At 38.6% G+C, this 25,169-nt stretch overlaps 1 protein-coding gene across 1 annotated transcript in view; it reads right to left on the bottom strand.

Annotated features, from left to right (window-relative positions):
* Nucleotides 1-7,531: 7,531 nt before the first annotated feature.
* SPOCK1 (SPARC (osteonectin), cwcv and kazal like domains proteoglycan 1) overlaps nucleotides 7,532-25,169 on the bottom strand; it is a 490,834-nt gene continuing 473,196 nt past the window's right edge. Inside the window, exons 8-11 of the mRNA XM_072728537.1 lie at nucleotides 23,814-24,035; nucleotides 18,922-18,984; nucleotides 11,561-11,698; nucleotides 7,532-11,056 (exon numbers count right to left, since the gene is read on the bottom strand). Coding sequence (XP_072584638.1) covers nucleotides 10,866-11,056; nucleotides 11,561-11,698; nucleotides 18,922-18,984; nucleotides 23,814-24,035 — 614 coding nt within the window. The 3' untranslated portion in view covers nucleotides 7,532-10,865. The remainder of the gene's footprint in view (nucleotides 11,057-11,560; nucleotides 11,699-18,921; nucleotides 18,985-23,813; nucleotides 24,036-25,169) is intronic.

Here is a 25,169-nt window from a genome sequence, read left to right as displayed (position 1 = left end):
CAATGTCCCCTACTTCCATTTCTAATTTTAGTAATTTGAATATTCTCTCTTTCTTAGTCAATTTAACCAAATTTTTAGTCACTTTTGTTAATCTTTTTGAAAAACTTTTGTGTTGATAGTCTGTATTTTTATTCCTTATTTATATCTGTTCTAAACTTTTATCTCCTTCCATCTTCTACTTTGTTGTTGTTCTAGTTTCTGAAGGTATAAAGTTAGGCTGTTGATTTGAGATCTTTTGGTAAAAAATAACAGCATTTAGAGCTATAATTTGCACTCTTAGTCTTGCTATCATTGTACCCTGTAAATTTTGATATCTTTTCATTTTCATTTGTCTCAAGGCATTTTCTAATTTCCTTTGTAATTATTCTATTTGACTCATTGTTTAAGAGTGTGTTGCTTAATTTTGCATATTTTTAAGTTTTCTTTTTTTTTGTTACTGATTTCCATTTTCATTCTGTGTGATCAGAAAAGGTATTTTGTATGATTTCAGTCTTTTAAAAATCTATCCAATTTCAAGTCTTAAAACAATGAAACTTGTTTTGCAGTCTCATATGTGGCCTATCCTGGAGCATGTTTATGTGTAAGGAAAATGTGTGTTTTTGCTGCTGTTGGGTAAAGTATTCTGTATGTGTCTTTTAGGTTTAGTTGGCTTATAGTGTTGTACAAGGCCTCTCTAACAGATGCTCTGTTTTATCCATTATTGAAAGAAGCTCCTGATATCTCCATTTATTATAAAGCTATTTATTTCTCCTTTCAAGTGTAACAATATTTTTCATATATTTTTGGTGCTCTGATTTCTGGTATCTATAGGTCTATAATTGTTGGATGTTTTGGTGAATTGACCCTTTCATCACTCTCTGATGACATTCTTTGTCACTTATATTTGTGTAAGCCACCGTTGTTATCTTTTGGTTAATATTTTTATGGACTACCTTTTCCCATTTTTATCAATTTCAAACTATTTTTGTCTACATATCTCCAGTGAGTCTTTTGAAGATAGCAAGATGTTGGATCATGTTCTGTTTTTACTGTTGGTTTTCATCCATTCTGCTAATAATCTATGCCTTTTGACTGTGGAGTTTAATCCATTGCTTTCACATAATTGCAGAGAAAGACTTACTCTTGGAATTTTGTTTTTTGCATGTCTTAAAGTTTTTTGTGCTTAATTTATTCCATTACTGTCTTCCTTTGTATTTATTGATTTGTAATGATACATCTTGATTCTCCTCTCAGTTCCTTTTGTGAATATTCTATAAATATTTTGTGATCAACATGGGAATTATACTTAACATCCTAAAGTTATAAAAATCCGTTTTAAATTGATAGCAACTAAAAAAAATAAATAATAAATTGATAGCAACTTCAGTTGCATACAAAAACTATAGCTCCATCCATCCTTTTTATATGTCACAGATTATATCTTTATATATTATATATGCATTAACATAGCTTTATAATGACTTCTTATGCATATATCTTTAAATCCTTTAGAAAATAAAAAGTGTTACAAACCAGAATTTCAATACTTTAAAAAAGTATTTGCCTATGTATTTACCTTTGCCAGAGAATCTTACATCTTCATAACAGTTTTAGGTTATTGTCTAGCGTTCTTTTCTTTCAACCTGAAGGACTCTATTCAACATTTCTTGTAGGACAGATGTGGTGGTAAATGAACTCCTCAGTTTTCATCTGAAAGTATCTTAATTTCTTCCTCATTTTTAAAGGACATTTTTACCAGGTAAGGAATTCTTGGGTGAGTTTTTCTCCCCCTTTCTTTCAATACTTTAAATAATTTTATGACATTGCTTTTTGGCCTCCAAGGTTTCTGCTGGAAAATCTGCTGATAATTTTACTAAAGACCCCTCGTATGTGACAAGCCTCTTTTCTTGTTTCTTCAAGATTCTCTCTTTGGCTTTGACTTTGAAAAATTTGATTATGATGTACCTTCCCATTCACTGAGCTTCTTGGATATGTAAACCTGTGCTTTCCTCAAATTTAGACCTTTTCAGCCATTATTTCTTCAAATAATCTCTCTATATTTTTCTCCCGTCGTCTTCTGAGGCTACCATAATACGTATATTAATCCACTTTACAAAGTTCCAGAAATCCTATGGGTTCTGTTTCCCTTTCTTTACTTTTCTTCTTTCTTTTCCTCAGACTTGATAATTTCAAAAGTTTTATCTTCAAGTTCAATGGTTTTTTTTTTTCCCTGCCTGCTCAAATCTGCTGTTGAAACTCTTACAGTGAAATTTTTGTATTTAGTTATTGTATTTTTCAGCTCCATTGTTTCTTTTTTTTTTTTTTTAATAAAGATTTTATTTATTCATGAGAGACACGGAGAGAGAGAGAGGCAGAGACACAGGCAGAGGGAGAAGCAGACTCCATGCAGGGAGCCTGACCTGAACTCAATCTGGGGTCCTCCCTTCCCTCCCTTCCCTCCCTTCCCTCCCTTCCCTCCCTTCCCTCCCTTCCCTCCCTTCCCTCCCCTCCCTCCCCTCCCTCCCCTCCCTCCCTTCCTCCCTTGAGGGAGGCAGAGGAAAAAGCAGGCTCCATGCCGGGAGCCCAACGCTGGACTGGATCCCAGGTCTCCAGGATCACACCCCGGGCTGCAGGTGGCGCTAAACCGCTGCACCACCGGGGCTGCCCTGGGCCATGCTTTCTTGATGGTTTATGTACCTTGTGATTTTTTTTTTAATTTTTGAAAATTTGGGCATTTGAGAAAACCAACCGTCTCTCTTAGTCTTTGCAGACAAGCTTTGTGCCAGTGCAGTTCTTCACTAATTAACTGGGCATTTCTGAGGTTTGGGATCAGCCCAAGGTGAAAATGTAAGGTTTTCCTCATGCATCTTGACTCACTGTGCATCCAGCCTGGACCTGTGTGTGACATTGTCCCCTCTCCCATGTACATAGGTGCTTTTGACTATTTCAATTTCCCAGAGTCTTACTTTAGCTTTCTTCAGAGCCTTAGATGGTTTATTGTATGCCTTTATCCATAATCTCTTGTCCTAGGCATTTGTGGGTCTGTAATCCCCCTGAATCTTTCATGATAAATTCCTATTTGTCTAAAGTTTGAGTTAGGTAACCCAGAGACTAGTCCCTTAAATAGCCTCATGATAGGTTAGAATAGTGCAAAAAAATGTTTTTTTCTTCTCTTTGTGATTTATGGAACTGGGAATTGGGCTGCCAACTGCTCTAGATAAAGACCATGCTGCATCAGGAAGAGAGTAGTCTAGGGCAAGCAAAACCACCATGAAATGTCCTACCATTTTGAATGTGGCTTTTTCTTGATTGGATGTTCAGTTATATGTTGCAGAATTTAAACATTTTTACAGATATTTTATTATTTTAGTTTTGGGTGTTTTCAAATGTTTCTGTGAGGGAATGAAGCCTTGGAGCTTCTTATTCTGCCATTTTGTTCTATCTCTTTTTTTATTATTATTACTAGTTTCAGGGGTAGAATTTGGTGATTCATCATTTGCTAATAACATCCAATGATCATTACATCATGTGCCCTCCTTAATGTCCATCACGCAGTTATCCCATGACCCCACTTACCTCCCTTCCAGCAACCCTCAGTTTGTTCCCTATCATTAAAAGTTTCCTATGGTTTGCCTCCCTCTGTGTTTCTTTTTTAGTTTTTCCTTCCCTTCTCCTAGGTTCATCTGGTTTTTTTGAAATTTAAATTCAATTTGCTAACATATAGTACATTATTAGTTTCAGATGTAGTTTTCAATAATCCATCAGTTGCACAGAATACCCAATGCTCATCACATCACATGCCCTCCTTAATGCCCATCAATCACCCAGTTACCCCCATCCCTCCACCCACCTTCCCTCTAGCAACCTTCAGTCTGCTCCCTATGATTAAGAGCCTCCTATGGTTTGCTTCCCTCTCTGTTTCTATCTTTTTAAATTTTTCTTTCCCTTCTCCTAGGTTCATCTGTTTTGTTTCTTAAATTCCATATATGAGTGAAATAATTTGGTATTTGTCTTTCTCTGACTTATTTCACTTAACATAATGCCCTCTAGTTCCATCCATATCTTTGCAAATTTTAAGATTTCATTCTTTTTGGTGGTTAATATTCATGTGTGTGTGTGTATACACCACATCTTTATCCATTCATCAGTCGATGGACATCTGGGCTCCTTCCATATTCTGGCTATTGTGGACATTGCTGCTCTAAACATTGGGGTACATGTGCTCCCTTCAAATAACCATTTTTGTATCTTTTGGATAAATACAGTGCAATTGCTGGGTCATATGGTAGTTCTATTTTTAACTTTTTGAGGAGCCTCCATGCTGTTTTCCAGAGTGGCTACACCAGTTTGCATTCCCACCAACAGTGGAAGAGGGTTCTTTCTCTTGCCTTTAAAGAATTATACTTGATAAGAGAATTGGATATGACACAAAGCACTATGTTGGAGATACACAGCGTGCTAGAGGAAAAGAGGAATAATACCCGATTCTGCCAGGAGCAATAGAGTAAGGTTACCAGAAGAGTAAAAATCAAGTTGAGTCCCCTAGGCATTCCAGGTAAAGGAACTATCAGCACACAAGCAAAAGCTTGAGAAGGGTGGAAGTGCTTAGAAAAAAATTAGAATTTGAGATGTGAGGAATGCAAGGAGACAAAGAAATACAGAAGAATCAATTGCAAAGGAGCTTGTTTACCAAGCCAAGTAGTTTATATGTGGTCTTGAAAGTAAGGGGAAACCTTGAAAATTAAGTAGGGTAGTGACATGATCAGATTTTCCTTTAGAATGAACTACTCTGGTGGCAGCAGCATGCTGGATGTATTGGCGCTGGTAAGGATAAAGCAGAGACACTAGTTAAAAATTTCCTTGTACAATGGAGAAAGATGGTGGTCAGAAACATGAAAGCAGAGGTGACAGAGATGAAAAGATATTTAGAAAGATGAAGACAGACTCTAGACATGTAATACAGGTTGGGAGAGGAGGTCAGAGATGGTAGTGCCATTTCTGAAGTTAAGGTACGTAGGGGGAGAAATTGTGAAGAGGAAGCTGATGAATTATTTTTAAACTATTAAACTTGTAGATGAGTTAAGACATAATGATATATTGCTTTTTTACTTAAAAAAAGTGAAATATGGAGATGAGGCTGATGCCCTTTTTGACTATAGACACAATCCCAGTCCCCCTCTTAGAAGTCACCACTGCTCCCAGCTTACTGCATGTCCTTTCAGGCCTTGCACAGTACTTCTCCATACTTCCCATATTGCCTTTTCGATACCTAACATATTCTGTATTTTATATACACCTAATTCTTTTCTTCACACAACTGATAATGTAGAAGTTTTGCTAATTTAGTGCGTATGAAGTTATATCATTCTTTTTGGCTATTGTATAGTATTCCAGAGTAGTCACCCAGCATGACCAGTGATGGATGTTTAGTTTTATCCTGGTTTTCCTGTTCTATCAATGTTGTTGCAGTGGATATACTCTTAAATGTTCTTTGTAAATCATGTGATCCCCCACTCTAGTAGTAGTTACTGAGAAGTAGAATTTCTGGGCCCCACAGTATACATTCTTACTTTGATAGCTGTTGCCAAACTGCCCTCCATGTGGGTGCTCTAGCTGTACAGTGTGCAAGTGTTCTTTATACCACATTCTCGTCAACACTTGACATGGTTTTTTTTTTTTTTTTGAGTGAAAAATGGTAGATCCTTGTTTTAATTTGTGTTTGTCTGATCATCAGTGAGCCTGGGTATGGTTTCCTTGCCATTTGTCTGTCTTCTGTGAATTGCTGGGTTTTTTTTATCTTTTCCCCATTAGTCGGTGGGGCTGTCTTTCTCTTACAGATTTAGGAGTTTAGAAAATTTTATATCCTAATCCTTCATCTGTTTTATGTCATCAATATCTTCTTTGGTGTCTTGTTTATCTTTTCAGTTTGTTTATGATGTTAATAATTGTGATGGAAAAAATTTATCAATCCTTTCCTTTATGGCTCATGTTTTTCAGAATAGCCATGCTGACTCCTGCTGCCATAGGCATATTCATACTAGGTTTCATTTTATCATTTTCATTTTTTAAGGTTTGAAATTGACTTATCAGTGGGAAATTCAGGTAGAATTATGTAAATAGCAGGTGATGCCTCAGAATGGAGTGAGAGTCAAAATGTATACTCAAGCTATAGATTGTGGGCTTCTCAGAGGAGAAGAGATGGTTGAAATCAGTGGTATACATGATATTGTCTAGAGAAAGCAGGTAAAGTCAAAGACAAGTGTGCCACAGAAGTTACCAAGGAGGTAACTTTACATAGAAGCAACCAGGTTTTATTCACATTTACATTCCTAGAACTGATGTGGTGCCTGCCCATCATGGCATTCATCAGTCCAACATATATTCATTTATAAATCTATAAATCTGCTAATAAATATATAAAGCTTTGCAAAGTGAATAAATTTAAAAATATTCCTCTTTCCTTGAATCAATTTGCCCAAGTAAATCTCATAAGTGAAAAAAAAAAAATCTTATAAATGAGTAAGCATTGTGAGAAGGTGCTATGACCTTTTTGCTTACACTGTATTACCAAAGCTGGGACGCTGGCTTCCAGGTGTCCTTTGTTTGGTCCTGACCTCTAAATGAACCACTGTGGCATCTGTGAAGTTATAACTGGAGTAGAAATGTGATATTGGACCTACACAACTGTGCTGATTTGAGATGAATTTGGAAAGTGTCCACAAATGCCTACTTTTCTTTAATGTACCCTATAACTACCCTGGAGGCTTCATACTGGTCATTGTTCTCTTGACATTACTTATTTTGTGGACTTACGAAGCACCTTTCCCTGAACTGTCAATCTACAAATTGTCTGTAAAATCTACTCTGGGGGGTAAAGGAATGGAATTATTCATAAGATAGTATCTACCTTAGTTTTTGGTGAAATTACTCACTCAGGGTATAATTAAGTCATAGGCACACTGGCCCGAATGTGGATAAAGCTGGAAAGGAAATAATTCCCATTCCAATTTGGGTGCTTTCTGATGTTTGACAAGCCTCTGGTGTGTTAATCCATGAACTGAGGAGAACTCAGAATCCCCTGTAAAGGAGAAGTTCGTGCTTTCTCCCCCCACCCTTTTCTTCTTTCTCTCTCTCTCTTTCTTTCTTCTTTGTTTTCCCCTTCCTTCCTTCCTTGAATTGGAGAATAACTAATGGGTGTGAAAGAATAAGCAGAACTGGAAAAGCTTAAAAGTTGTGAACAGGACGACAACACTGAAATCTGAGAGGTAAAAACTAAGTGACAAAGTGGAAGCCTAAAGGAGGTGAACGCAGCAAACATTGGGGTTAGGTGATATGGTTTTAGACTGTTTGGGCACTGAGTGTCCTGAGATGGGCCTGGACAGGCTGGACCTCCAGCAGGTCCACCTCCTCTGCCACATACGGGAGCCCTGGAGGAGGGGCATCTGCATTGGCCGTCCTCCTTGTCTATCCATGTTGTTTGTTTTCCACAGACTGAGTATAGACATGCTTGGTGAGATGACATGGAACCTAAGAAAATAAAAACACTTAGATGTTGCAGACAAATCAAAATTTATTGAGACAGACAGAAATGCACCTACTCAAGGACTACAGTTAAGCATTTACTATTAACCAAAGAGTCGTGTTCACATTCCAGATAAGTCTACGTGGAAAAGCATTCAGAATTTACTAGATTTTTCTACATCACTATTTCACCTACCATAGGGACAACAAAATGACACTCAGGATTTGGTGGGCTCTCATTACAATGCTACACATTAAACAGGGACAAACATCAGTGACTTTGAGAAAAAGGTATAAAAAGACCAAAACCACCCACTGTAGAAAGGGCTCTTAGATGTTACTGTACAATGTGGTCAAGGTGAAAAAACAAAACCCAAATGTGAATGGCATTCTGGGGAAAAGTAAGGGGCAGACCTGGACAGATACATAGTTGTTCACTGCTGGGTGTGGGGCCACGGGCATAAAGAAGGGGGAATTGATAATAAAATCTCAGATTGAGCAGTAAGGTATTACCCATGCCTTGAATATCTGTGGAAACAAAATATATTAATATCCCAGATAGCTAACCAGGGTGGAAGAAAATTATGAGATTTAAGGTGGATGCTGAGGAAACAGTACTAAATAAAAGAACTGTTTGTGGAATAAGAATAAAGCTATTTACTAGAGAGTTTCCAAAAAGTGAGTAAGCAAGGATTCAGTTCAATCCCTGTCTCAAAAAAGGGAATGCATTATCACAGTATTTTTGTTTATTCAAGATTTTTATGCATACTTAGTTGCTAGCAAAAGGACTCCTGCCCAAAAAAGAGGGAATCACAGATTCTACTTCTAAGGTTAGGGTAACTAGAAAATTGAATCTTTAGTACTTTGGAAAAGTAGTAAAGCCCTTTAAAAAGCTAACGCTGTCACGCCAAGTGAGGCATGAAAAGTGGTGTTAGTGTTGCTCTGTTGATTTGGGGTTCCAGTCTTAGGAGGGCTTTTCATTTAATATTTTAATGAATCAAAATATCTTCTTGGAATATCTTTAAAAACGAGCATCTCGTTACCTTACTGGGATCTGACTGTTGAGCCCACTCTTCTCCATCATTAAGTTAATGCTAAGAATCTTTAAGTGTCATCTTAATTTGACACTTGTCATAAGATAATTAGGCAAATTAAAATCAGTGGTTCTCTGTTCCTACAAGTTTTTCTAAGTGAAATCAATTTGTCGATTTTAATTTGTTCTCTTGTGTGCATTTCCAAGCTCAGAGGAGACAGTAACGATGGCTGTCTTTGATGGTCTAAACTGAAATTTTTTAATATGCCTGGATTCTCTTATATACTCTATTATGATTTAGCTGCAATTAAGCACCTGTTTTTCAATTACTATCTCAGTGTTTTGTTCAAGTGAGGGGGGAAAAAAATAGAAACAGAGGTGATGAAGTTGACATCCCAGTACAGAGATCGCCCCTGTTCTCTCTATACCTAGGGCCTGGCGGTACCCATGTCTATCAGGCCAAAGAAGTTTATTATACCATGTATGTTCATTTCTCATCTGAGATTAACTCTAGGAATGATGCCACCTTGGCCAATGCTAGGATTGGAAAATGCTGGTTTGAGGCAGGTTGGTAAAGTACAAAGAATTGGTCAATTTGAGGTGGGGGAGGGATTGGTCAGCTGCCATGGTGACCATGGTTTGGCTGAGTATATTTTTTGCCTGGTGGATGGGCTGGAGCTCATGAGGAAAGGAAGATAAACAAATGTGGGCCAGAGAGCCTCACTGAGGGGGGTGCTGACTAGGGTAGCCAGGTATTTGGAAACCAGCTAGGGCAGGAACCTAAGGGTCTGAAGAACTGAACCAAATGGGGCCACTTTGAAGATTATTCTTTGGTACTTAGATCTGAGCCAGCTTGATGGGGACAGAAATCCTTGAAATGATAGTGATGATGACCCTACCAAATTTGGAGACAGACTGGAATTATGAGCTCAATTAGGGTAAAGAAACACTGGTGGATGGCTTTCTTCATTAGTATCTCTACACTTGTGCAGGTGCAGCGATTGGCGGGGTGGGGGGGAGGAGTTGGGGAGATAGATAGCTCTTAAAAATCCAATCCTAGCTTCTGTGTGCTATGATGAAGTTCTTTTTGGCCTTCATCTGGGATTTTTTTTCTTTAGAAATGAAGTGGTCTAAAATCTGTATAGCTTACGTGCCCTTGTTATGATTGGTGGATAGCAATGGGGCAAAAGCAAATCACAAGGTTAAGAATCCTGAATTTTCCTGTGCTAAGGAACACTGTGGTGTTGTCTTCTCAGAGGGCAGGGGATTATATATGCCTTGGGAAAAGCCCTTGTGTAGGTGGGGAAGGGGAGAACCTGTGGCAGACAGGATTGCTATGGCCCCCAGGGTGGGGGTGGGGGCCTTTGAGCTGAGATGAACGAGATGGCTTGTGAAGTTGCCCATATGGGAGTCTCATGGCTTCTGCAGGAAAAGTGATTTCAGGGACAGAGGCTTATCCAAATCAAAGGGCTTCCAGTAACTCTCCTAATGCATAGGGAAAGGAATCTCCTCAGGCTGCAGGTTCTGTTATGCAATAAAGGACTTTGATACAAATTTCTTATTCCAGAAATTGTGATCCAGGTCTGGACAAGCTGAAAAATTTATAATAGTTTTTCAAATGAGTTTTTAGAAGATACTGAAACACTTTTTCTGAGAGGTGTGTGTGTGCCTTGTACACATATACAGTCTACTCTGTACGTACATACATATTTATGCAAATACAGAGAAGCATCCGGACACCATTTTTAATAAACTCAATTCCCCAAAGGAACTCTTGACTGAATTAAGGCTGTTGTTCATAGGAAGCCAGATATAGTGATATGAAAAACTTTAACTTTTAATTGTTAACACGAGGGGTGGTGGGGACTGGGGTGGGGGGTTAGAAAGTACAGTGTGGTGTGTTTTCCACGACATCTACAGGACACAAGAAAAGCACTTAGACACCGTAAGGCCGGGAACCATGCTGGAATAACCATTGGTGTGGGTAATCAAAAAGCATCTTCGACGTTTACAAGGTGGGGGCTCCCTGCACTGTCAGAATCCCACATACATCACATGCTCGTTAGCAAAAATCTCACGGGAGGGAAGGAGGCTCTAATTCAGCCAGCCAGTCCCCTGTCTAAAACACAAAACACAACACCCTTCTTCCCACACAACTGTATGCATAACCAGAATGCTCTGGGGACAAGGAGTGGTCTTCCAAACCTCGGGTCAGGTACAGAGAGCAACAATGGAGAAGAGGCCTTGGTGCTGTGGAGTCTTAGATACAAATGCAGGAGTAGGAAGTGACTTGGAATTCTGTGCCAACCTCGTGTCCTCTTCCTTGTGGGGACTACCATATGTAGCCAACCTCATCCTCTTTGTCGTCGTCCTCATCCTCATCATCCTCTGTCACTGCTCGGGTGTGCACCCTCAGCTTCCCCAACTTGTCCTTTGGTCCCAGCTCCCGTTCATCATCTAGATCATCCAGCAGGACCACGGAGCCGCCACTGCCGAAATCCCCTGAGGTCTCCTGTTCCTCTTCTGAAAGAAGAAGAAAGAAAAGATGGGAGGTTAGTTGCTGCTTATACCTCCTGACCGTAGGAGTGGTTCCTTTTCATGTGACTTAACTGTAGGGAGAAACCATGCAATTTACTCTCTGAATATTGGAGCATCTCTGCCTAGATGGGGTTAGTCTACATGGCATGGACCATGAGCTCTGAGAGCCCCTGAATTCTTGAGATGCTGCTACCTTCCTGGGTAGAACCTTGAGCAGGGGGTTGGGGAGGGGCTATCAAAGTCATGCTCTGTCAAAAAAAACAAAAACAAAAACTGATCCAATCCACTGGTTGTGGTGAGTTCCTGCTCCTCAGAAAGCTTGCTGTGCATAATCTCCTGTGACTTCGGGGGTATTGTGTTTCCACTGTAAACGTGTTTACTGTAGACCACAGATACCTCTCGAAAATTCTTCTGCCCTGATCTTTATACCATAAAGACCTGCAAGTCAACAAAGGTCATCATAGGGCTGATGCCAAAGTACTTACTCACCACAACTCACGGTGCCCTGTTTCCTGGAGCCAGCCAGCTCGTTGCCATATTTATCCACACACCAGCACTGCCCTGTGCTGCCATGGCATTGCGTGGCTTTGTAGTAGCCCTCCTCATTACACCGAGGTATGAATGCTCCTGAGGGAACAGAAAGTCCAATTTGAGTCAGATGTGCACTGATACTCAGGGTTAATGCCCTCCATGAGAGGGAAGAGGGCTAACACATCCTGCAGAGCTAGGAGGGGAAATGGAGTGGTTGGTTATTACTTAGTCCAGATTTCCAGGGTCCTGGATTTGCCCAAGGTCTGACAGGATCCTTTCTTTGATGAGTTCTTATTGCTCCCTTTATAATATGAATGGGTACTACTCTTATTAATAACTTCTTAATGTTTTCCCAGTTTTATGGAGATAGAATGGATACGTAGCACTGTGGAATATCACGTGTACAGCCAAATTGGACTTATTTATGCTGTGAAATGATTATCGTAGTAAGTTTAATTAACATCCATCGTCTCAGATTTAAAAACTGTTTTTCCTTCGTGATGAGAATGCTTAGGATTTACTATCAACAACTTTGATATGGACCATACAGCATTGTTGACTATACTCCTCATGCTGTACATTAAATTCCTAGTACTTATTTGTCTTGTAACTGAAAGTTTGTACCTTTTGACCACATTTGTCCAATTCCCCCTCTCTATGGTAAACCAGTCTGATGTCTTTTCCTATGAGGAGTTGTTTCAGATTCCCCATATAGGTGAGGTCATATGCTATCTGACTTATTTCACTTAGCATCTTTTTTTTTTTTTTTTCACTTAGCATCTTATTCTCAAAGTCATTCCACATTGTCATAATTGGTAAGACTTCATGTTTTATGGTGTATAGTATTCTTTTTCTTTAAATTCAATTAGCCAACTGATAGTACATCATTAGTTTCCTATGTAGTGTTCAATAATTTATCAGTTGCTTATAACACCCAGGACTCATCACATTAATATTCTATTGCACACACACACACACAATTATTGATCTGTTGATGGACACCTAAGTTGTTTCCATATCTTGGCTATTGTAAATAATGTTCCCATGAACATGGGGTACAGATATCTCTTTGATTTAATGTTATTTCCATGGGATATATTCTGAGAAGTGGAATTGCTGCATTATATGGTAGTTCTATTTTACATTTTTTATTTTTTTTTTATTTTTTTATTTTTTTACATATTTTTTTAGTTGGAGTTCAGCTTGCCAACATATAGCATAACACCCAGTGCTCATCCCATCAAGTGCCCCCCTCCGTGCCTGTCACCCCCACCCCCGCCCACCTCCCTTTCTACCACCCCTTGTTCGTTTCCCAGAGTTAGGAGTCTCTCATTTTCTGTCTCCCTTTCTGATATTTCCCACTCATTTTTTCTCCTTTCCCCTTTATTCCCTTTCGCTGTTTTTTATATTCCCCAAATGAATGAGACCATATAATGTTTGTCCTTCTCCTATTGACTTATTTTACATTTTTTAAAGAACCTCCATAATGCTTTCCGTACTGGCTGCACCAGTTTGCATTCCCATCAGCAGTACACAAGGCTTCCCTTTTCTCTGTGATCTCACCAACATATGTTGTCTATTGTTGTTTTGATGACCACCACTGTAACAGCTGCACAGTGGTATCTCATTGTGGTTTTGATTTGCATTTTCCTAATGATTAAAGATGTAGAGCATCTTTTGATGTACTTGTTGGCCATCAGTATGTTTTCTTTAGAATAGTGTCTATTCTGGAGTGCCTGGGTGGCTCAGTTGGTTAAGTATCCAACTCTTGGTTTCACCTCAGGTCATGATATTATGAGTGGTGAGATCAAGTCCACACCAGGTTCTGTGCTCAGCAGGGAGTCTGCTTGAAGATTCTCTCCCTCTGCCTCTCCTCCCACTCTCTCAAATAAATAAATGAATCTTAAAAAAAAGTCTATTCAGATATTCTACCCATCTTTAAATCAGATTTTTGTTGTTGTTGAATTGGGTGAGTTCTTTATACAGTTTGGATATTAATCCCTTATCAGATATGTGGTTTGAAAATATATTTTTTCTCTGTAGGTATTCTTTTCATTTTGTAGATAATTTTGCTGTGCAAAAGCTTCTTAAATTTTTTGTTGCTTGTGCTTCAGGTGACACATCCAAAAAATCATTGCCAAAACCCATGTCAAGGAGATTTTTTTCTATGTTTTCTTCTAAGAGTTTTATGGTTTCCTTTACATTTAAGTCTTTGATCCATTTCCAGTTAATTTTTGTGAGTTTATAAGATAGACATCTAGTTTCAATTTTTTACATGTGAATATTTGATTTCCCCGGAGCCATTTATTTAAGTGACTGTCTTTTCTCTAGTGAGAATTCTTGGCTCCCAAATTTTAGTTGACCTTACATACATGAATTTATTTTGGGGCTTTTGATTCTGTTCCTTTGATCTTTCTGTTTTTATGCTACCATGCCCTTTTGATGACTATAACTTTAAAATCAGGAAGTGTGATGTCTCCTACTTTGTTCTTCTTTCTCAGGATTGCTTTGGCTATTTGGGGTCTTCTGTGGTTGTGTATTTTTGGAATGCTTCCAATCCATGAACATGGGATTCCTTTCAATTTATTTGTGTGGTCTTCGATTTCTTTCATCAGTGTCATATAGTTTTTAATATATAGATCTTTCACTTCCTTGGTTAAAACATATCATCTCAAAGAAAATCTTTTTCATTTTAACTTGGATGCCTTTTGTTTCTTTTCCTTGCCTGACTGTCCTCGCTAGGGCTGACAGTACTATACTGAATGGGAGTGTTAAGAGTGGGCACCTTTGTCTTGTTCTTGATCTTGGAGGAAAAGCTTTCAACCTTTCACCGTTGAGTAGGATGTTAGTTGTTGTGTGTGGCGTTTACTATATTGAGGTTTGTTCCTTTTATACCTAATTTATGTTGAGTTTTAATTTTTTAGTACTTTATTTATTCATGAGAGACACAGAGGCAGAGACATAGGCAGAGGGATAAGCAGGCTCCCTGGGGGGGAGCCCAATGAAGGACTTGATCCCAGAACCCCAGGATCATGCCCTGGGTCAAAGGCAGATGCTCAACCACTGAGCCACCCAGGTGCCCGTGTTGAGTTTTTAAAAATCATAAATAGATGCTGAATTTTGTCAAACATATTTCTGCATTTATTTAGATACCACATTGTAGTAATGTGATGTATTTTGCGTCCCAGGCTTAAATCCCATTTGATCATGGTAAGCAATTCTTTTAATGTACTCCTGAATTTGGTTTACTAGTATTTTATTGGGGAATTTTTGCACCTATAGAGACTGGCCTATAGTTTTTTTTATAATGTCCTTTCTGGTTTTGCTATCAGGGTAATCCTAGCCTTGAAAACAAGTTTGAGAGTGTTTCCTTTTCTTTGATTTTTTTTTTTTCAGAAGAGTTTGAGAAGGTGTGGTAGTGATAATTCTTTAAATGTCTGGTAAAATTCACCAGTGTTGGGGGAAGTGAAATTCACCAGTGAAGCCATCTGGTCCTGAGCTTTCTTTTGAACCACTAATCAAAAATATCCCAACAATTTCCTTAATAATAATTGATTTGTTGCTATTCTGGAATAAATACTACTGACTGAATATGCTGATCCTCTTGGATGACTGTTCCTAGGTGATTTACTAGATGATACAGGCATGTAGTTTTATTTCTTCTATTTTTGTAACAAGGTGACTAATGCATGAAATGATTCTGGTATTATTCTTTGCCTACTACAGACATTTTGAATAAGATTTCTTCTCTGAAGGACTCACTCATTAAAATATTTTGGGCATATAGTGCCTATTTCTTTGGTTGTGGGCCAGTGAGGTTAGCATTTTGATTTAAATAGATTTCATGCATTTTCATACAGTTGGGTCTTCTGTTTCTTCCTGATCCAAGTGTGGTAATTCACAGTACTTGTTCAACTACATTTTCATAATTCTGTAAGTTGGGTTAGAGCAGTGGTTGTCAAAGTGTGGTCTCAGGACCAGCAGGTGTACCATTACCTGGAAACATCTTAGAAAAGCAAATATGTCGGCCCCACCCCAGATCTATTGAATCAGAAACTTTTGAAAGCAGGGCCTAGCAAACTATGTTTTAATAAACCTTCCAAGTGATTCTAAAACATGCTGAAATTCGAAACCGTTGTCCCATATGTGAACTTACACTCCCGTTGTTAAATTCACAACTCTTTGGCAGTAGAAAAGGCTCAAATACTATTTCACTGTTTTCTACATTATTCTTAATTTCACTTTACTTTATTTCCATAAAGGCTTTTAATTAGAAAATTTAGTGATTTTTTTAAAGTGCATTTATAGCTAAGTTTCACTTTAGTTGCTTTCACTTCTATATGTTTTTATTTAATTTTTAAAATTATATTCCACCCCCTAGTATGGGATTTTGGTAAATAATCTCATTTTTAGCTTTTACTTGTGTTGTAGTGAGTGAATTTAATCTGTGATAGGTTTTGGAGATTATTTAGTTTTCCTTTGTGGCATAATTCAAGGCAAATATTCTACTGTGTTTGAAAAGACTATATATTCCACGCTTATATACAGGAATACATGTATGTGAATGCTAATGAGTCACGTTATTTGTTTCTCCTATGTACTTAAGCTAAGTTTCAAGAGGTATGTTAATGTGTCTGATTACAATTGAAGATATGACAATTCCTCCTTGCCGTTCTGTTTTGTTTTAAAATTATGGGCATACGATAATATGGTAAAATAAAAAGGAACATTTCAACAAGATGATACTCTGTTTTTAGAATTCAAAACAAAGGAGTCTTATAGGACTTTAGTCCATTTACATTTATTATGATTACAGATATGTGTTTGGTCTTTTTTCCTCCTTTCCTTATTTTTGTTGAAATGGTCAAGTTTTTAAAGTCCATCTTTTTCTTCTATTAGTTTAAAATCCAAATATTCTATTTCCTTCTCTGTGGGGAATTTAATGATAAGGTTTAAAATTAATCTGCATTTTCTTTTCTTGCTGAATAAACTAGAAACTTACCCCAAACATTTTTGGGGTAAAAAAAGTGTTACTTTTATTTTCACTCCCCCAAACAGTCTGAAATTTTAATTCTTGGTTGCTACAAAATATTTCTGCAGGTCACATTTTATTTAGATTTAGCAGCATGTCTTCTTTTCCACAAATGGATCTAAATAATTCCTTCTGGGATTGTTTCTTTAGAGTCAATCCTTTGGTGATATTTTAGTAAGTCTGGGGTTAGTAAACTAAATCTGTGGTTTGAGAATACCTCTATCCTCACACTTGAATGCTCTGATTTTCAGTTTTGGTTTTTCTTAGGGGGTGTGTATGTTTCATGATTATGTGCTCATTTTCTATGGGAGAATACTCCTGAGTGTGATTGGAGTAGTAACGGTGATGTGAAGACAAAGGCCTTTGCTTACCACTCTTCATTTTATTTCAGGTAATAGTAAAATCCCACTTGCTTCTGGAATTTATTTTGAACCTGGATTTAACCCCAGATCCAGCTGATTCTAGCAACTAGTCTTAGAATAGATGACCAGGCTGTCAGAGATCAAATGGATAATCACAGAAAACCATTCGAGGTGGTGCCCACACTCTCAAGATCTCAGCCAGTGCACAGCACCCCTAGTCTTCAGGGAGAAAGAGGAAGGAAAAGAAAACCAAAAGGCAGAGAGACTTGTGAACAGATTTTCAATCAAGGTCTGCAAAGGAGAAGAACTACCAGAAAGCTGGGAAAATACTGATCCTTCTCCTTGTGCTGTAGTTGGAAAACAACAGCACTTGGTAGATGGAAAAAATAGCCTCCAGGTTGGTAAGAAGCAGGTGTTGCTCTAAATCTATAATGTAATAGAATTGCCTTTTTTTTTCTAAATAGGCACTAATTATAACTGATTATTGTTGCTTATTTTTTAAATTCAAATGTCCCTGAAAAGACATTTTGAGATTTCCCCATGCAAAAAATAATGTGAAAGAAGGTCAATGATAATTTTATGAGTCATCAGAGAGATGTGATAAACTTTAAAACTAGGTAGGATTCATGGTAGGACAAAAGTAGGCATTTTATTCGGATAAGCTGGGGAAAATGGAAGATGAGACATTTTATCTCAGACTACATACCTTATAAATGTCTCATTCATTCTCAGTCAAAAGATATCCATTGCCAATGAAAATAAAATTTTAAAAATAGATTTCTACTCATAACTACCTTAGGTACATCACTTAAATCCCAAATAACCTCCTACATGGAAAATCAGATAAGTGAGCATAAGCCCTTGCACTGGAAAGATCTATGGAAGGAAGGACCCAGCCAATTTGCCTCACATCAGAAAGACACCTTTGTCTTTTTAGAACCTAGGTCCACACAGGTCAAAATAACAACTTTTGTGTTCTTTGAGTCGAACAGGGGGCGTTATCAGAAGTGGAATGTCTGAGGCAAACCAATGAAAAAAGTAAGTTTCAAAAGCAGAAGGAAGAAAGAGTATTGAGATACTCTGAGATGACCCCAAAATTGCCAGGGTTCACAGACTGCCTACATTTGACAATTTGCAGAAATTTTCTTTAAGTAAACAGCAAGCTGCTTAGGGAATGCACCTGGTTCTTACTGCTTAACAAGAATACTTCTGAATTACTGTATTGCCACTGTCAGCTCTTTTTAAAAATCAAGGAAAGCAACACAGACTCCTTCTTTCAGCAAACAAAAGAGGTTTAGCATTCTCTGCAATGGCCTGGTCTGAATGCCATGACTTCCGTCTCCCCCGCCCCCGCCCCTCCCCCCAAGTGCTGGAGCCAGAGGACATGCAGCTGCAAGGGAACACTTCAACAAACCAGCATTTGGAACCTTTACCTCTGCCCCAGATTGGCATGTCACAGATTGGCACAGTTAACATTTAGATACAGAAGAAAAATATGCTTTCCTCTACAGATTAGTATGCACACTGAAATCAAGAAATGCTTTTAAGCACACCCAAGTCTTTTGAGCCTTCTCTGATAAACACAGAAGAGGGTACAGTTCATCTTCCTCCTTAAATAAATGGACAACTTGATCTGGGGAATAATTCTGGAATTTACAGACCAAGTAAGGGAGGAGTAGAGATGGTGCTGGATCCCAGCCCTTGCAGCCCTGCGCATGAGTCCTGGGTTAACAGGGTAGGCAGCATTTCTCAACCAGCAGCCCAATCCTCAGATTATGTCTGGCCAGCTGTCTGGGGATGAAGCGAGACATTTCTTTCAGAAAACACTGATACCTAATTGAATAACCATTGCTGTGGCTCAATATTACAAGAGACGTGGATGTTTTAATTAGTTGTTTAAACAAGTGACAAGAAATTGTACTTACCCAACAGGCTTTTCCCCTTGCTCAGCTTCTGAATCCTGTTCATTTCATTCTGGCAAGGGAGACCTAAAAAATAATTTATGAAAGTCAGTTTCCAGATGGTGTGGGACATAATCTCTAATGATTGGCTTCACTCTTGACGTGAAATATATACAATGACACACCTGGGACTGGAATTACTCCATATGCTGTTATTATAGAGCAAAACAAAATCATGCCATTACTGTTACTAATTTATTTTAAAAAAATCTTACACCACAAAGTATTTAAATAGTACTTTGGGACTACTTGCATCGTATAGTTTTTCTGCCCACCTTCAACTCAAGGAAATGCTAGGTTCCAACTAGGTTATCTGGTAATAGACATTTTAATCAGGTGAGAACCAGAATCAAAGCTTCCTCATGGTTAAATGTCCTGAGTGCATACATCAGAGCCACTAACCAGAGGAAGGGTGACAAATACTTAATCTACCCCAGGTCTTGCTCCAGGAGAGTAAAACACAGGCCTCATGGGACAACTATGAAACTATCCAAGAGATGTAGAGAGGCAGTGAATATAGAAAAGTGAAACCTTGATTCACCTCTGCCATCTCATAGCTCAGTGCTTTGGGCAAGTCTCCTCCATTATAGAGTACCTGTTGTGTTTTTTTTTTTTTTAATTTTTTTTATTGGAGTTCAATGTGCCAACATTCAGCAGAACACCCAGTGCTCATCCCGCCAAGTGCCCCCGCTCAGTGCCCACCACCCAGTCACCCCCCCCCCAAAAAAATAAAATAAAATACCTATTGTGGTAAAAGATGGGTAGGGGGAGCTCAAGGCTAAGTAGGGCATATGAGAGTGTGTGGTTCTCCTACAAATCCATTTTAAGCTTAAAGCAAGATAGCCTCACCAGTTCTTGAGCATTACCATGACTTGCCTGTGCAGATCCTGTGGCTGTAGGGGTGGGGGTGCTCTGCTATGTCTTCAAGAGCCTCCAGACTCTTCTGATTTTGAGGGCACTTACACTATTTCTGTTCAAGAAACTTTGGGCCTGTAGGAAGTACTCGAGCATCTCTTTACATCTCTTACCCCGTAGACTGCACATCACCACCCAGTCTGGTTTGTTCCTTGAGAAAAGCTAATATACCTTGTTCACTTTGACTATCAGAGAAAGAGAACAACTGAAAACAAGAAAGAGAAACAAATGCCATCTTTGAAGATTAAAGGTAGCATTTACTAGGACAAAGGTACCAGAAAATGTTCTAGAACAATAATCCTACAGAGTAGGCATTGTTATTATTCCTATTTTGCAAATAGAAAGGCATATCTTTGTGTGAAACCATAGGCATTTGGAAGACTGTTCCTGAAGACAGCACAAGTCACCTGCATTTACAGAAACATGGTTTCTGGAATTGAGGTCAGTTCCTCAAAGTGTCCCATGGTAAATGTAAAAATTCTGCTTCTCTTTCAGCAAGGAGACATGAATCAGACTGAGACCTACTAGAAACTGCTGCAAGAAAAGAGTTAAGAGCAAGACTGAACTCCAGAAGAATTCTAATAGAAAAAATGGCTGCTGAGCAGATGATAAGAGTTACCAAAGACTTCTCTAAGTAGTCAAGGATGCTAAAAAGACACTGTGTGATACTGGAGCTCAATTCAGATAGAAAGACTCAAGGACAAAAATGACATTGAAGAAAATTAAACACTTAAAGGAAGGCTGTGTCTGAAGCCACAGAACTTACGCACAACATGTATGTTACTGATGCTCCTAAGGGAAGACTAATCAAATGGAACCAAAATTCTAATTCCAGAGCTTACAATGCATGACATGTCTCCAGAAAAAGATCTATAGCCTGAGCCAAACTAATTCACGTCTGAGAAAATTCATGTCCTCAAAAGGGAAAAGAATAAGCATGGGTTCCCATTATTCTATAGCTAAACCCAGTGCTTGGAGAATCATGTTTAAAGATAACAGTACAAGAAACTCTGGCTGCAGGAAGTTTATCCTTAGCATCTTTGTTTCTGTATTTTTTTTTAAAAAGCAAATATTCAAGTGGTATTTCAAGGGTTATAATTCCAGTGAGAATTCTAGAGGAAAAAATATCAAAAACAAAGTGTGCTCTCAAAATTTTCTGGGGCCTAAGAAGCACTTAGTCTTTCTTACTTGTAGAATACCTACACATTTATCCTCATAAAAATACCACATATGTAGTAACTATGGTCTATGGCTAAAAGAGTGCCTTGGAGAAAAAATTTAGTTTTGAGTATATAACATATATTAATCAACAGTAAATATGAAGAAATGTGGGGAACAAATAGAACTAACTGCCAGAGCTGGTTCTGGGTCAAGGAGGGAGGTGATGGGAACCCAACAAAAAATAAAGAACCTTACTTAAGAAAGAGAGAAATGCACAAAATGAGAAACAAAAAAGGAACTACAAAAAAAATTTTTTTAATGGTACTTGGCTCCACTTCTACTTAGATGCCATTTTATGCCATGCAAGGGGGGTCTGGCCTCCTTCAGCTGTTGGTCAAAGGATGGCCCACACAAGAACATCCACATGGCACAGTGACCACCTCTGACTCTTGGTAAAGGCAGTAACCTCACTCTCAGGGTCCTGCCGCCACACCTCTGAGGTAAGCCCTAGCACTGAGACTTTGCTTATTTTTTTAAAGATTATTTATTTATTCATCAGAGACACAGGCAGAGGGAGAAGCAGGCTGCCTGCGGGGAGCCTGATGCTGGACTTCATCTCAGGATCCCAAGATCAGGACCCAAGCCTAAGGCAGACTTTCAACCACTGAGCCATCTAGGCATCCTGAGACTTACCCAGGGTTCAGTTTAGCCTAAATAAGCAAAAGTCACATGATGTCTTATGGACTCAAGCCATCTTAGTATTGAATCACTCCAAGTATTTTTATTAAGATAAGAACATGGCTATCATTTGACACTGATTTGGAAATACTAGCTGATAGCATGAGAAAACAGAAAGAGATGGCAAAGGATACGATTGCATACCTGAAAAATCAAAGGAAACCAACCAAGATAATTACTCCAAACAAAAGAAGAATTTAGTAAGGTGACTGCAAACAAAATTGATACTGAAACAACCACCAGCAAGGACATATACTAGGAAAAAATCAATTTCATTTACAAGGAGAATAAATATAAGGGAACTATAGTATCAGTGAGAATAAAACTTAAAAATGTAACTCCATTGGTTAATAGATGCTGTTGTAGAATAAAAGGATTAAATATTACATAGCTATCAATTTTCTCTGGAGTCATCTTACTTTGCTTGCTTCTAAAGTTCAAAGAGTTCAAATACAAAAGGCATAACAATAACATAAGAATATCCAGGAAAAATCTGAAAGAAAAATGAGTGGCAGGAGAGGGTGGCTCCTCAAGATGTAGGACTAGAGGGATCTACATAAAGAAGCTTTATATACAATAAAGGGAGCATTCACATTAGAGGAGGAAGATGGGTTAGTCAAAACTAGAGAGGTAACTGAAGGGTCGGCTGGGACCCTACTTGACCACACACTGAAAAAATCTAAAGTGAAAAAGATTTCAGTAACCAACCAACCAACCAAAAGATACTGAGGAAAACACAAACAAATTGCTTTAGTATTTCATTGTACAAAATACCTTTCTAACCTTAATGTAAGCCTTCCATCAAAGGTGGAGAAACTTTTCATTATTCCATTTAAAAATTTTCTTCCTAACAAAAATGCACCAAGTCAAAGTTGGGGGAAAAAATATTTGCAATACATGTAACCAGAAGAGGACTAATGTCCTCCATTTAGAGAAAATTCCTAAAAACACCAAAAATGACACCACAGAACTAGGTATTCTTGATAAGAATAAAAATTGGTACAGTCTTTTTTGGAAAGGCAATTGGAACTATTACCTAAATTAAAAATGCATATGCCCTCTGCCTAGTAATTCTGCTTTTAGGAATGTATCTTGTAGTCTTATAAACAAATACATGTACTTTACCCTGAGTGCCCTTTTGTAATGCCTACATTTTCTGCTCTGTGTATAGCGACTCTGAACACATGCGGGCATACACACACATCTAATTTTAAAACTGTAATATTCATAGCCATCTTCCTTCCATTCCTGGGGGCGGGTTCTCACAGCCATGCTTATAGTAGATGATCCATAGTACCTGATGCTTGCTACGCCAGAATTGAGGCTTGAGACTGGAATTCAGATACAAGCTACTCATGGGTAGTCCACTTAGCTGTGGATCACCACACCTGTGTTTATAACTCTAGGAAGTGAAGACAGAAGTAAAGGCCAGACCATGTGGCCCCTCCAGGAGACTTAGAGTTCCTGCCTCTGGATTCCTAAGAGGCTATAGGGAAACCATGACATAAGATACTCCTGTATTCTTTGTATTTCCCCTCAAATCTTATCTCTTTCCTAAGTTAGCTGGAGTTTATAACCAAAACGTGCTTGCCTATGAGATTCGAAGTAAATCCATATTTACCCTAGAGAAGCTGACAAGAGGCCTTCTCTAAGGGGGAGCATGGGGAAGTCATGTGACAAGGGGAATTACAGTACTTTTACATTTGTACAGTATTTCTCACATTAAGGATCTCACAATGATTTGGGGAGTTATATAACAAAAGTTTCTACACTCATTTTACAGATGAAATAGCTGAGGCACAAGATGGTTCAGAGATATTCCCAAAGGGAGACTGAGGAAATGGACTTTTTCATTATGTTCTTGGGTTTTCTAATATACGATAGAAATAAATGAGAAGAAAAGAGTCTGGATCTGCCATTCAATTGGCTGAATGTCCTTCTGCCTGCTGACCTCCGCCTGCCTCCCTAGTATGTGATATGCAGGCCTTCCATGCCCAGTGTGGCTGCCCTGAGCTCCAGACACGCCCCTTCTCCTGCCTTACCTCCAGGCTTCTGGAAGCAGTAGCACCACTCATTGTTGGAGAGCTTGCCATCCTTGAAGGAATCACAGGAGTTGAAGAGAGGCTTGATGCAGGGCTCATACTTATCCAGGTAGATGGCATTGATCTCTGAGTGGTCAAGCAGGAGGTCATAGTTCATGTCCAACTTGTTGAACATCCAGCCTAGGGAGTCCTTGCAGATTGGCAGGATGCTGGTGTCAAATCCTGTGGAGAGAAGGGTACATCTCAGGCAGCCACCAAGCCTGGGCTGGCCCTACCCAAGAGGAAGCCCATGGGCCCACCTCCAACCCATCCTTTCCTGAGGCTGGAGGCACCCTACTAGAAGATATTGTTGGTTGGGGGTTTTAAATAAAATCACTTAAAATGCCCTTAAACAGAAGTCAGCATTTGAGGAAAGTATGTCCCAAAGGGAACCAGTCCCCAACACTAATTCATCTGTGATGTAAATATGAGTTTTCATTTACCAGACTTGCTTAAAACAAGGGTATGGCCCAAAGGAAGAGTACAAACAGGGTAAGTAAAAGGAAAAACTTATAATTCTGCAAGCTACACTTTTATATTTAGGGGAAAATATTTGAAAAACCAAAACAAAAACTATTGTAAAAAAAAAAAAAAAAGATGGCAGTAGAATGAAACTATATAGCACAATCCAGCGGCACTGATTACGTCCCAAAGGACTGTTAAATCCAAGCAGTCTGAACATTAATGGGAAAACAAGCCAGGTACCTGCCTCTGTTCCCCATTCTTCTTTTCTGCAGTCCCCTCAAGAGATACATGATATGGAATCCAAATTGACTCAGACAATAATTTCTTTCTTATTTCCCTGGGGGAGGAGGGGTAGTTTTCTTAAAGAATTATTTGTTTCCACAATGGGAACCGTATGCACTAGAATAATAACACTTTGCTTAACACTCAGGATATTGAGTCTACTGTAGACAACCCCCAGAGAGGGCCTGCCCCAAATCTAAAATTGGTCTTTCTTTCAGAATCAAAAGCACTATGCAATTTTGAGTTGTTCCATAAGTTGGATTTGTAGAAGTGGTTTTATTTTCCCAGGAAAATTTCGATAAAAGTTCACTTCTGTGTTATTTAAGGTATGCCTCTAAGTGCCTTATTTTTAATTATCTCACTGAAAACTTCTATGAGTCCTTGAAAATGCTGTATCCCCTCTACCTTACAGATGGGAAGAAAAAAAAAAAACCTCAAGGCTTAAGTTATTTGTTCAGGGTTTGGGCTTGACCTGTGAGCTGGGCTTCCAAGGCAGGTGGCCCTGCCCTGAATCTACATTCTCAATCCCTCTTCTCCCAGAGTTGCCTCTACCTCACATGATCCTCCTAC

Source organism: Vulpes vulpes, chromosome 12 (genome assembly GCF_048418805.1).
Source record: "Vulpes vulpes isolate BD-2025 chromosome 12, VulVul3, whole genome shotgun sequence".
Classification (NCBI taxonomy): Eukaryota; Metazoa; Chordata; class Mammalia; order Carnivora; family Canidae; genus Vulpes; species Vulpes vulpes.
Note: the sequence above shows the minus strand (reverse complement) of the source record. Positions and strands in the feature narration are given on the sequence as shown.